The sequence below is a fragment of the Antechinus flavipes genome, chromosome 5 (genome assembly GCF_016432865.1).
Source record: "Antechinus flavipes isolate AdamAnt ecotype Samford, QLD, Australia chromosome 5, AdamAnt_v2, whole genome shotgun sequence".
Classification (NCBI taxonomy): Eukaryota; Metazoa; Chordata; class Mammalia; order Dasyuromorphia; family Dasyuridae; genus Antechinus; species Antechinus flavipes.
In genome coordinates, this window is record NC_067402.1 from 293,099,379 (window position 1) to 293,113,407 (window position 14,029).

General features: G+C 42.2%; 1 protein-coding gene across 14 annotated transcripts in view; it reads left to right on the plus strand.

The window, feature by feature from the left end:
* The window catches only part of TTLL8 (tubulin tyrosine ligase like 8), a 67,098-nt gene that overhangs the window by 40,173 nt on the left and 12,896 nt on the right, over positions 1 to 14,029 (plus strand). For all 14 annotated transcript variants that reach the window (XM_051962633.1, XM_051962634.1, XM_051962622.1 and 11 more), the window contains 4 exons: positions 1,906 to 2,095; positions 6,514 to 6,662; positions 10,467 to 10,710; positions 13,375 to 13,810. In XM_051962633.1, the coding sequence (XP_051818593.1) occupies positions 1,906 to 2,095; positions 6,514 to 6,662; positions 10,467 to 10,710; positions 13,375 to 13,810 (1,019 nt within the window). The remainder of the gene's footprint in view (positions 1 to 1,905; positions 2,096 to 6,513; positions 6,663 to 10,466; positions 10,711 to 13,374; positions 13,811 to 14,029) is intronic.

The window sequence follows — 14,029 nt, forward strand, 5'->3', positions numbered from 1 at the left end:
ATGCTTAAGGTTGACACATTGGGTAGTGGGGATCTCCCTTGTCTGTATTAATGCTCTAGCTTTAGCTTGATTGCAGCTTAATTCTGGGGCTCACATTCCCCTACAGGCATGTAGTACAAGTTCAAGAAATGAAAAGGTAACTACACTTTACTGTTAAAATACTGATAAAATGAAACTGTGTAGGCCTGAGCTCACGTGGTCCACTCTGTATACATGGCTAAGCAAGCTAGGACTGATCAGAGTGGGTTATTATTGTGTGGCCATTTGTAGTCTCAGAATTCCCAGAAACAACTCCTTGTAAAACCAAGAGCTTCAGTCTCATTGTCAGTAAGAAAGCAAATGCATCAGGCATCAATATGTGACATTTGGGCTTTATGGTTTTACTGGCCATCTCTGGAGCTGCAGAAGTTATTGATAAATCAAATCCATAAAGATCTTCTCACAGATGTTGTCCCAACAGTTTCTAAATGCTACTGAAAGGTTCAGTCAGTCAAGAAGCATTTCTGAGGGTCCTGAAATAGGGGAAAGCCAAAATAGTTCCTGCCCTTGCAGTGCTTCCCATCTAAGGGAAGAGACAACGCACAAATGACAGGGTAGGATAAGAGATGGGAGGTAATCTCAAAGAAGATAGCATTTGCAGGCTGGGAAGTGGGGCAGTGCGGGAAGGGCTGAAGAAAGACTACCTGAAAGAATTTAGAATTTTTTTTCTAGTTCTGTTCAGAGTACATATGAATAAGATCAGTGGAGGTAGATAGTGGGAATCAACCAGCGTTAGTAATGGGACAATACATGGTTTGTGATACGCAAAAGAGCCGACCACTTCTATCCTCTTGGGCTTGGTCCTACCTTCCTTTATCACTCCTCTACATGGCAGAGAGTTGTTACTGGATAATAGTTCCTTTTGGTGTTTGTGCTATCTTCTGGGATTGCTCCTTAAAAGGACCAAGTCAATAAGTCTGGCTTCTTTTAGTGATTCTCCATTGACTTCTGTGGCTTTTTCAAGTGTCTTCCCCTAGCCTCTTATCAATCTCTGCAAAAATTGAAATTTGCCTGTTCAACCTGTTCATTCACAAAGGTTAAACTTACTTTTGGATTCCATTGATTATATGACTTTTTTATTTTTTTTAAAGTAAGGTAAGAACTGAAGTGTCAGCAAAGGACCCTGGATCCAGCAAAGGATCCCAGCATAGTACCTGGATTAGTACCTGGATCTCAGTGGGAAGGGGTTACAGGATTTTCAAGTTTTCTACAGCTACTAGATACTCTCTCTCTCTTTCTGTGACAATGTTTGTCTTTCCCTGTTATTCTGTCTCTGTTTTTCTGTTTCTTTCTGTCTGTATCTCTGTCTCTTTGGCTCTTTCTCTCTCTGTTTGTATCTCTGTCTCCTTATGTGTGTGTTTCTGTCTGTTTCTCTGTCTCTGTTTCTTTGTCTCTGTCTTTGTTTCTTTGTCTCTGTCTTTTTCTGTGTCTGTATGCCTGTTTGTTTTTCCCTGTCTGTCTGTCTATCTGTCTGTATCTCTGTCCCTGTCTGTGTCTGTCTCTCTGTTTCTGTCTGGATCTCTCTGTCTTTGTGTATGTGCTTCTATGTTTGTTTCTCTATCTCTCTTTTTGTCTATTTCTCTGTTTCTGTCTCTTTCTGTGTCTGTATGCCTGTTTCTGTCTGTATCTCTGTCTGTCTCTCTCTTCCTCTCCCAAAAGTGAAATGGGCTGCCTTGGGGGATGATGGGTTGTCTGTCAGTAGTAGTCTTCAGGTAGAAGCTTGGGTGTCCCTGTGTTACTGATCCTCTGGAAAGAGTTCTTGCTCAGCTACAAGTTGGTCTAGATAACCTGAGGGTCTTGTCCAGCTCTGAGATGCTGGGATTCACAAATCCCCAAACAAACCTCTGGGATGTGTTTGCTTTACAGATCAAGTTAGTGCTGAGGAAAAGAAACTCATTGACCTCCCAGGGGAACTCATAGAGGTGGCTTGTAAAGTGTGCGAGAACTACCTTGGGCAATTGGAACATGATGACATCGACATCTCGGCGGAGTCCCTGAAAACCCTCTCTGAGGGCCAGTGGAAGGAGCTGATCCAGCAGTACTACAATCTCATCCAGTAAGATCTTTGTCTTTTCTGTCCCGTGTATGTTGGGCATCTTGGGACCAGCGGAGCCCTCTGGGAAGCAGAAACAAAGGTGCTTCCTCTGTGCCCCATGGCATCTGCCCCAAAGCTTGCCTGCAATGGAAACTGATCCATGAAAGTTTGGGTTCACCAAGCAGAGAGCTGGGAAAGAGGAGGAGAGGAGCCTTCACTCTGCTAAGAGAGGCCTCATGCCCTTGTCCTGTCTGAGACCTCCCTCCTTTAGACTTTTGGGGTACAGCCCCATACAAGTGCTCATGACCTAGTACGTACGCTCTTGTGGGTGTTTGTAATCAAATGGCAAAACAACATCGACCAGTGCAGTGTCAGAAAGGCACGGCGAGGGTACATTTTCCCATGTTACCATCCTTGCCAGTTGGGAGAGTACACATTTTTTTTTATTATTAGTTATTTTATTTTTTCTGGTTATGCATGTATGTTAACTTTTAAAACACATAGTTCTTTATAAATCATATTGAGAGAGAAAAATCAGAACAAAAGAGAAAAACTGAGAGAAAAAAACAGAAAAAAAAATGTAGTTTTCTCCTTTTTCTGCATTACCATCTATGTTGGGTTACTCTTTTGGTCTCCTGTTGGCCAAGCTGATCTCTATCACCATCTACTTGATTTTAGTTTTTCTGCTTCTTTGGGGCCATTTGAGCCAATTCTGTTACAATTTTTCTCTTTATTACTGTCAACTGGGATGACTGGAAAGCCTCTAAAATCTTTTGTCACCCCTAATTTAGTGTGACCATTAGCTCTCATTTAGTTATTCTCAAATATCTGGTTTTGTCAGATCATACAAGAAGCATCTGTATCCAACAGGAAGATCATTGAATTAAGATCTGTGTGACAAGGAAGAAAATGACATAATAAAAGCCCTTTCTCTCAAAGGATGGGGTGAAAGAAGGGAGAGAATTGGGAAGTAAAAACTAAAAAATAAATTAACAAAAAAAAGCTCTTTGGGCATCCAAACATAAAGAATTGCGGTCTTCTGCATCTCCCTAGATTAGCAAGAAATCTCTAGGGAGAAATCTTCAGGGACAGAAAGAACAGCTTCAAGTCTTCCATTAGTCAGCATGAGAAGACTGCTCCCCCTAAATGGCCATTCACTGGCTGCCAATGTGCAGATGTGTTGGGCTTTCAGGAACTTAGTCCACTTAGGAACATGCTTGGGTATCAGGGCAGACCCTTATCTTCTCTATGCCCATTTCCTTCTTTTTCTGCTCCCTTATCCTGGTGACACATTTGGCTCTTGTTCATTGTTCAGAAAACCTCTTCACTCCCCTCTCTATTTAGCTTTTTATCTTTCTCCTCTCCCCTCCTCTCCATACTGGCTACCCAGGGTCAAATTTCATGCCTTGTGGAGTACTCCCCACTAATCAGGATCCTTTGGTGAGCAAGTCACCATGCTGAAGCTAACCATCCTGAGAATATCTAACAATGACCAATGCTCTCTCAATCCTGAACATCTTGGGAAATTAAGTCCTAAAAGATATTGTTCTTGGTCATGTCCTTGGCACATTACATCATCACGGAGATAACCATGTAACAAGAGGATTTGAATGTATTTAATTCATATACATTTTCTTATATCATATTACATGTCATTCTCTACAATTCTTATTAAAAAGTTATAAATACAACTAAAACACAATGTTTATTTTTAAAGTATTTGATGCAGTTTTATTTCTCATTTCATATAGGATGTCCCCAAAGTCTTCAAGCACTTCTAAGCTTAGGGAATAGTCCAGTCCTCTCTCATCCAAGATAAGCCCTTTAGATCTTTTCAGGGTTTTACTATGGCATTTATTAAACAACTACTCTGTGTACTATGCTACGAGCTGGCTTACCAAGCTCTCCTTCTCTTTTTCTTGGCCAATGACCTGTTCTCTTTAAGTTACATAATGTTTTCTTCCTAGGATATCCATTGATATGAGTGCCCCCTTTGGGCACAAAACATAACTCTTAGATGAAATGAGCACAATAGCAAGTTTGCTTGCAACTTTCCCTTCATATCCACTTTTGGTTTAGTCTTTGGGTTAGATGGTGTCAAATTTTGTGTCAGTTAACATCCTAGCCAAGGATATTGGGACAGAGGAAGTGGACAGCAGAACATAGTAGGCAGGAAAGAAAGGCCTCTGGTGATGGGGAAGTTCACAGTTCTTCCTGTGGATAGTGGGACTAACTTCTTGAAGAACAAATATCTTCACATGGTTTACGGAGGAAACAGGCAAGTCTTAGATGGCAGCAAGTATCTCTTGTTGGTATCAATCAGATTTTATTAAGCACCCACTATGTGCCAAGCACTGTGCTAAGGGATGGGAATGCAAAAACAAAAAAGTAGAATTATCTCTCATTCTAAGGAGCTCATATCTGATTGAGCAAGGCAGCATGTATGTATATGTGTGATGTATGTATATTATATATGTATATAAAGGAAATAAAATACAAAATTATTAGAGGAGAGCAATTTTGAGAAGAATCAACCAAGATTTAGAATAGAAGATAGTGCTTGAGCTTCATCTTGAAGGGTGTTATGAGGCAGAGGTGAAGTAGGAGGGCATACTAGACTGGGGTGAGGTGGGAGAATAATCAGTGCAAAAGCTTGGAGATGAGAAATTTAGTGTCTTGGATGAGAAACAGAGAGAAGTTGTAATGATCTGATTTTTATTACCAGTGGTCTTTAGGTTCACCATTTCTTATCTAAAAGGCTTTTGGTCGCCACTAGAAACAGTTAAGTGATGACTTGATACATAGAATATCTGACTTGGATTCAGAAAGATCTGAGTTCAAATGTGGCTTCAGATATAAAATAGCTGCGTCATCCTGGGCAAATCATTTATAAACTCTGTTTGCCTTAGTTTCCCCATCTGTAAGATAGTGCTAATAATAGTGTTCCCTTCCAGAATAGGGATAATAATAGTGTTCCCTTCCTACCTGCCAGGGTGATGATGAAAACCAAATGTTAATAATTGTAAAGCACTTAGCATAGTGCCAGGTACACAGTAGGTTCTATGTGGACAGACTGCTTAGGAGGATGTTATCAGGAAGTCATATGATTAGAAAAATGTCAAGTCAGTCACATCAGAGCTAGGTGCCCTTCTCCTCCCATGACCGAAAAAAGGATCTCAACAAGAGGCTGTCTAGACGTTGCTTAAAGAACTCCAGTAAGAGGAAGCTTACACGGGACCAGCAGATGTAGAAGGTGACACATCGGGTGGGCCCAGCATGAATGACTCACGGGAACATGGACAAGAGCTGTTCAGAATGGTCCGAAACCTGCATTGTTGGGGATTTACCTGCCGTGGGGGGAAAACCCAATCTTGGCATATCTCCCTGATGTGTTGAATTCCTGCCATAGCCAAGTCTACTTGTCTCCTCTTCCCATCCACATCCACCAAGAATTATGATTTCTTCCTTATGAAATTGTGCTCATGTTGTCAATGTGCCCCCTCAGTTATAAGTCTGACATGCTTTTCCCTCTCTCCATCTCTTCCATGAAGTCCTCCAGAATCAGCTCCTCTGTTCCACGATCCCCTGACCCTCCTTAGTATCTGCTGCTGATTGATTCTCTGTTATTATGGGTAGTGTTTTTATCCCATGGAGAAGTTTCAATTGCAGGTATTTATAAAGCACCTATTGTTTGCCTGACATTGTGAAGGGTGCTGGGTCCCTAAGAATGAAGAAACAATTCTTGTTCTCAGGAAATTCACCATCTATTAGGGGAGAGACATTAGTTTCTAGAGGGCATTTTGGGGGAACTCTTTTGTATCCCTCCCAGGTGAGCTTGAGGCTGAGGATTGTTGATCCCATTGGCAGGATCTTAGCAGTTGTGGAGGTTACAGTGCTCTCCTTAAAGGAACTGAAATTCTGCTTGGCTCTGAGGCCACTCAGAGAATTCTTCCTTTTATCACTGGTCTCCACTCTTAGTAAAAAGGAGCAGTTCCAGATATCAACCAGAGTCAACCAATTAGGACCTATCGTTGCCCTCATGGAGCTTACAGTCTTGGGGAAGGGGTAGCCCAAAAGAAGCAGATATAGAAGGGTCATTAAAATGAGACAGATCAGGAAGATTGTCTGGAAGAAAGAACATTTCAAATGGGCTTCAAAAGGCAAATGGAAATTCTGGGCCAAAACAGTCCAGAGGCAGGAAGACTCCAAAAAAAATTTATATCCCTGATTTTTCCAGGCCATATCACAGTTCATCCCACACCCAGAGTCTGAGCCCACAGCAGTGTCACTTGATTTTCACAAGATGAGTCTGAGAGTCCTCTCACTCTCAGTCATGGAAAAATCCTGCCCCATTTTTCTTGGGAGTTCCCCAAAATGAAGACGCTGTAGGAAATGACCTATAGAAATTCTAACTGGATTTTCTTGATTTTTGTTTTTAGTGGCGATGCTTGTATTTCCAGTTCAAAGAACTACTTTTCTCAGTGTCAGAGTATTCTGAATAAAATCATGTCAGCAAACCCTCAGTCTGAAATCGATGGCATGAGAAACATCTGGATCTTAAAGCCAGGCGCCAAATCTCGAGGCAGAGGTAAGGGACCTTACAAAGAGCTTTCCAAAAAGCTGAAAGTTGTTGCTTTCACCTTGAGAATCAGGTAGGAGTCAGAAGGCCTGAGTTCAGCTCCTGGTTCTCTTTTTATTTGTTCACTTTACAGGTGGAGAAACTGAGGCACGGAAAGGGGATGCTTTACTTAACGTGTCTCATCTAGTTGATGGAAAAGATGAGAACCAAGTTTGTGTCTTCTAACTCCTAGGTCCAGGACTATTTCCATCCCAGCACAGTTACAGTCCACTGAATGTCCTTCTGCATACTCAACAACACACAAATGTAGTCATTGAAAAGAATCCCCTCAGAATCTGAGAGTCACTCAATCACTTAATCTTTATTAAGTACCTACTGTGTGTTGGCTCTTGCTGAGCTCCTCTCAGTGGCCCACATTACCATCCTCACTCTGCTCAGACTTATGATTTATACAGGTGCAATCCTCTTTTGATCCTCTCAACACCCTGGGAGGTCATTTTGCAGACTAGGAAACTGAGGCAGACAGGGTTTCAGGGTCACTTAGCTAGTAAGAATCTGAGGCAGAATTTGAATTCTAGTCTTTTGGGGAGCTGCCCCACCTAGCTGTTGAAGAAAACCACCTCTGTGTATATATGATGTTATTCCCATCAGAAGCAATTCCCTACCCACTCCCCAGCGTTCCCACATTTTTAGTATCCAGGGATCAGTGGAGACAGGGATCAGATCTACAGATTGCAACAATTTTTTTTTAAAACTTGCTCTGTGGGGGAGGTACATGATGTAAATAAAACTTGCTTCTTCCCCCACAAGAAACAAACCACCACGAACCCAGATATATAACATGTGATAAGGGATATTATGTAATAATATTATGTAACAATATTGTGTAATAAGGGAAATATAAGATCAAAGAGCTGCATGAGGTTGGAGAAGGCTTTCCAAGACAGGATGAATCAGAGAAGGCTTCCTAGAGGTGGTGACATTGTAGCTGGGCTTGAAAGGTGAGGTCAGAGAGACGGCACATTCCAGGCACCAAGAGCAACCTGACAAGTCGTATAGAGGGACTCAACGGGAGAGCACAAAAGGCAGTGATAGGAAAAGAATGGACAGGTTGGAGTGGGCTAGAGAGACTGGGTTGAGGATCCTGGTTCCTTAGCCAGGCTCTCCAGAGCCACGGGAGAGCGAGTGATGCTATTATAGAGGCACAGACTGAGGGGAAAGATGCTGACCTGTATCATGGACATGTTGAGTCTGTGCTGAAGGTGAAGTACCCCTAGGGAAAGAAATACAGGTTTGGAGCAGAGAGCTGTAAGCTCTGTGAGTGGAGGGATAATGAATAGTTTGTTCTTTGGACTGGTATCTCCAGTGCCTGGCTCACAATACATACTGTGATGGATCAAGTGTTTTATTAAACATTGACCGTGGATCCAGAGCCATTGGATTTAGTGGTTAGGAAGTCTCCAGCAATCTTTGAGAGAATAGTTTCAGTAGACAGGTGAGGGTTTAAAGATAGTGCAGAGTGAGAATGTGGACAGTATATTTTCTTCTTTTAAAACAAATTTACTTAGTATTATATTTCCCTGATTACATGTAAAAACAATGCTTAACTTTCACTTTTAAAACTCAAGTCCCAAATTCTCTCCCTTCCTAACCTTCATTGAGAAGGTGAACAATTTGATTTATATTATAGATGTGTCATTACGAAAAAATATATTTGCATATTAGTCATGTTGTGAAAGATAACATAGACCAAAAAAAAAATTCCTCGAGGAAAATTAGGTTTAAAAAAAGGATGATTCAATATGTATTCAGATATTATCAATTCTTTTCCTGGGGATGGATAAATAGCATTTTTCATCATAAGTTCTTCAGGGTTATCTTGGATCACTACATTGCTGAGAAAAGCAAAGTCATTCACAGATGATTAGCTTATAATAGAGTTGTTACTGTGTACTTTGTATCAGCTCATGTAAATCTTTCCGGGTTTTTCTGAGGGCATCCTGCTTATAATTTCTTAAAGAACAATAGTATTCCATCACAATCACATAGCACATTTTGTTCAGCCATTCCCCAGTTGATGGGCATTCCCTCAGTTTCCATTTTTTTTTTTTGCCATCAGAAGAGAACTGATATGAATATTTTGGATATATATGTCCTTTTCCGTTTCCTTTTTTATCTCTTTTTTGGATGCAGACCTAGTAGTGGTGTATTATTAGATCAAAGTGTACAACGTTCCAAATTGCTCTAAAGAATGCTTGAATCAGTTTATAATTCCACTAACAGTGTATAAATATCTCTTTCCCCTCACATCCCTGCTGATATTTGTCATTTTCCTTTTTTTCTATTTATCAATCTAATAGTTATGAAGGTAATACCTCAGAATTGTTTAAATTTCCATTTCTCCAGTCAATAGTAATTTGGAGCATTTTTTCATATTTCTGTAGATAGCTTTGATTACTTTATTCAACTGTTCATATCTTTTGATCATTTATCAATTGAGAATGACTTATTTTTATAAATTTGACTCAGTTCTCATTTGAGAAATGAGGTCTTTATCAGAGAAATTTGCTTCAGATTTCTTTAGACTTATGATTGCTAAATATATTTTCCTCCAACCTATTTCCTCCCTATCCCTCTTTATTCCATTCTCTCTTTCATTTCACCCTCTCCCTCTTCAAAAATATTTTGCTTCTGACCACCAACCTCCCCAAGATGCCCTTCCTTCTATCATCCCTTTGTTTCTTATCTCTCTCTCCTACTTCCTAGTAGTGTAAGATTGTTTTCTATACCCAATTGAGTGTATGTGTTATTTCTTCTTTGAGTCAATGCTGGTGAGAGTAAGGTTCACTCACTTCCACTTACCTCTCCCATCTTCCTTTCCATTGTAAAAGCTTTTTCTTCTTATATGTGAGATAATTTACCCCATTATTTTCTATTTATACTAGTGAATTCCTCTTTCTTACATTTTAATTTTAATTTTTTTTAGGTATCATCCCATCATATTCAATTCACACTTTTGTTCCCTTTGTCTAAATACCCTAATAATGAGAAATAGGAGTTACAAGTATCATTTTCCCATGTAGGGATGTAAACAGTTTAACCTTAATTACATCCTTAAAATTTCCCTTTCCTGTTTATCTTTAAATGCTTCTCTTGAATCTTTTGTTTGAAAGTCAAATTTTCTATTCAGCTCTGCTCTTTTCATCAAGAATGCTTGACAGTTCTTTATTTCACTGAATGTCATTTTCCTCCTGAAGGAATATATTCAGGATAAGTGATAGCATTGTGTTTGGAAGGATTTTAGGGAGGGCTCAGGAGAGTTGCTGTCTTTTCTCTGCCATCTTGCCGTGGACCACCTTTTGAAAAAGCTTGCTAGCAAAATGCAGGAAAGGGATGAAACCAAAGTGTGAAAGGAAGAGAGAGCTGAACAGGTTATAGGCAAAAAAGGAGAAAAACAGTTAGCAAGGGAGAAATTATTGATCCATGGGAAAGAAGAGATGAGGGAGGTAAAAAAAAAAGAGATATTAAAATTTCTTCTCTAACCACACTCCCTCCCATACTCTCCTACACTGAAACAGGAAGAGAATCCTTGTCCTTGAAGGGGTCTTCGTTCTTGGCAGGTTCGCTGCCATGGGTTGGGGGATAGTGGGGAATGCCTCTCTGTGCCTCTTGGAACATCATGTGTTTCCACCACTAAAAATCTTGTTTATGTCTGAGGGATGAGGTGTACCACCATGTCTGGTTTTCTTTAGGGGGCAGAGCAGCTGCGGTATCACCATTGGTATCTGACCACAGTATAATGTTTCCTTTTAGACATCATATGTATGGACAAAGTGGAAGAAATTATGAAGCTCGTGACATCGGATAACATTCCTTCCAAGGATAATAAATGGGTGGTCCAAAAGTACATTGAGACACCCCTGCTGATTTATGACACCAAATTTGATATTAGACAATGGTTCCTTGTCACCGATTGGAATCCCCTGACCATTTGGTTCTACAAAGAAAGTTACTTGAGGTTTTCAACTCAACGTTTTTCCTTAGACAGTTTGGACAGGTAAGTCCCCCGGATGAAAGGCCATTGTGCCTCTGAGAGGGAAAGACACCCACTGAAAGGGCATCACATCCGAATCCCCACATTTGCTTACGTTGCTTCCCAATGCGCATATCCTTACATGTCTAACTAAGTTATTGATGGATTGAGTCATCAGATGTGCAGGGAAGGGTCAGCTGAGGGTTCTCTTCTTGTGGGAAGGCCAGTAGTAAGCCTTAGGTGCTGAGGCACTCATCGGCTAGGTGATGGGTTTGAGAACTCATGAGCCACTGTCCGTGGGACATCCTGGGTATTCTGTGTTTTCAAAATATGTGTATAGAGTTGCAAGATGGCAGAGAAAAGACAGTAACTCCCCTGAGAACCCAGTGTTGCCTTTATTCTTGAGGTTGTGCCTCTACTCCAAGCTTTGGGTGATCCTAGCATTTAGCCCAGAGAGAAGATGGACAAACAAGGGAGTTCCTGATACACCAGCAGTGCCTTGGACCTGGCTGAAGAATGAGAGTGCTGAGGCAGAAGCCTTATTCCCCACGTCAGGCCCCTCATGTCTGGGTCCTGGAGCCTTCTACAGCCCATGAGGGTTTGTCCATCGGCAGATAGAGAGTGAAGTTAGAGGAAGGCAGCAAGGATCACCCTGGGCTCTTTCTTGCTTTCCCCACAGGGGTGTGGGTGTATGTTTGTGTGTGTATTTGGAGGGGGGGATTCTTGAAGTTTTGAATAGGAAGGGACTTTTTACATCATTTCCTTTATAAATAGAAAGACAGACTTGGAGAGGGTCTTATATCACACAGTGAGTAACGGGGAATATCAAGCTAGGAAGCCAGGCCTCCTTCCTGTTCTCTGCTTTGGTATTTCAAGAACAGCTGTTTTACATATATGTGCACACACATGTGATGTTTGTGTATATGTAGAACTCCCCCAGTAATGACTTGCTCTTCTCCCACTGGGACACTTCCCTTCCCGGTCCTAGCAGCACGTGAGGAAGGGGCTACTCTGGGGTGTGCAGCCTCATCTGCACTAGGGTCAAAGCTAATGGTTGACACACACATTTGGGCCTTCTTGACCTAGAGCTAGTAGTCTAAGGCTCATTTTTAGATATGTAGGTCACCATTCATGACCTTTAGTAGCTCACCATAGTTTGTCTCCATCTCCTTTTTCCTTTTTGCGATACTTTCTATATTCCACAGAGCCCATCCAGTCCAGCTTCTCACTTTACACATATGAAAACTGAGACCTAAGGTCACAGTAGAGTCATCGGCAAAGGCAAATTTAAACTTGGGATTTGTGACTCCCAGAGCCACCTCTCTCTCCCCTACACCATCCTGCTTCTAAGCTGTCTCCCTTCTCTGTTCCCCCATGGTCCTGAACTTTGCTCTTTCCTTGCCTCTGACTTCAAAGTCTTCTTACATTAAAGGAATTAAGTCTTCTCTCATTTCCCCAGAGAAATGTTTTCTCATGTTGGATTTTCCCTTGGCTCTTTACCTGGATCCTCTGTTTCCTCCCCTCCCTGCTCATAGCACTACCTCATACTCTGCTTATCTACATCCATGTCATAGCCTGGCCCTGCCCTGATACTAGAAGACTCTAGGTTTTTTGAGGGCAGAGACCATTATTTTAAGAAATGTCTTCCCTGACCCTAGTAGGAATCCGTAAACACTTGAACACACACATCCAAGAGATGCCCTCACGGCTTTTATCTTGGTTTTCTGATGCCCAGGTGTTTGTGATTCACAATTAGGAGTCTATATTGCTGGATTGAACCCTCACAATGTGTTTGTTTAAAGCCAGTTTCACTGTGAATGTAAAATCCATTGCTGGTGGTGGAAGGTGCTGTGGCAATGTCTAAACATTGTCTAAAACCTTTTCTAAAAAAGGTATCCATAGAGATTTTGGTACTCTCCATCAGTCATGAGTATTTTATTGACAGAAACTTGCTGCCACACCTTTCTCTTTGAACCAAACAGAGTTGTTCTATAAGCCCCTTTTTTGGAGTTAACTTATCAATACTAAAAATGTAAGTATGTATGTGTGTGTCTGTGTGTGTGTGTGTGTGTGTGTGTGTGTATGTGTGAGAGAGAGAAAGAGAGAGAGACAGAGACAGAGACAGAGACAGAGAGACAGAAAGAAAGGAGAGAGAGAAAGAGAAACAAAAACAGAGAAACAGAGAAAGAAAGAGAGAGAGAGAGAGAGAGAGAGAGAGAGAGAGAGAGAGAGAGAGAGAGAGAGAGAGAGAACTGAAGAGGCAGATCTTGTTTTTGCTTCTGGTGAACTTATCTGAAAGCTAACTTCCCACTTGACCATTCCTGACTTCCCTGCCACCAGGGGCCTGAAGAGTAGCTCCATAGGGTGGATCTGGCAGAGGAGGCCACATCTGGCACCTGCCTCCTCCCTCAGAGGGGAGTGGTTCCATCTGTGACTGCCTGTGACCCAGGGAAGGGAGCTGAAGTCAGTCCCAGGGGTCAGCTTTAGGAAGGTCTTTGTGAATTAGTGGCAGCAAGGATGGCGAAATCTCAGTGATCCCTTGTCATGGCCCCTTGGCCTTCATCAAGACTATGGGGGTTCCTTTTCTGAGGGGAGGCCCCGAGGCTGGAGGGCTGACGCTGGAGGCTCTGGGTCTGGGGATGGGGGAGTCCTCATGGGACTGACAACTGCCTCGTGTGTATCTTTCAGCGCTATTCATCTTTGTAATAACTCCATCCAGAAGCACTTTAAGAATGCCAAGGACCGTAGTCCTTTGCTCCCCTGCTACAACATGTGGACCAGCACCAAGTTCCAGGAGTATTTGCAGAAGCGGGGCCGTGGCCACGTCTGGCACAACATCATCTACCCATCCATGAAGAAGGCCATCACCCACACCATGAAGGTGGCCCAGGACCATGTGGAAGCCCGCAAAAACAGCTTTGAGCTCTACGGAGCCGACTTCATCCTTGGCAAGGATTTCAAGCCATGGCTCATCGAGATTAACTCCAGCCCCACCATGTTCCCATCCACGCCAGTCACAGCACAGCTTTGTGCCCAAGTACAAGAGGACACCATCAAGGTCGTCGTGGACAGAAAAACCGACCGGAACTGTGACATTGGCAACTTTGAACTGCTGTGGAGACAAGTAAGCTATGGGATGCTGCAGTCCTAGGGTGAATTCCGCACTAGCCAGATGTCAGTTCAAAGGTCTCTGGGGGAGAATGACTTTGGGAGAAGGAATGGGGTCCAGTGTCTTTAGATTGGCGCTCACTGTGACCTGTGGGATACTCTGAACACACTGGGCTTCTCGCTTCCCCAAACCTCCTCCGGTCCCCCAAGCCCAGGGAGCCTTCCTGGGTTTGGA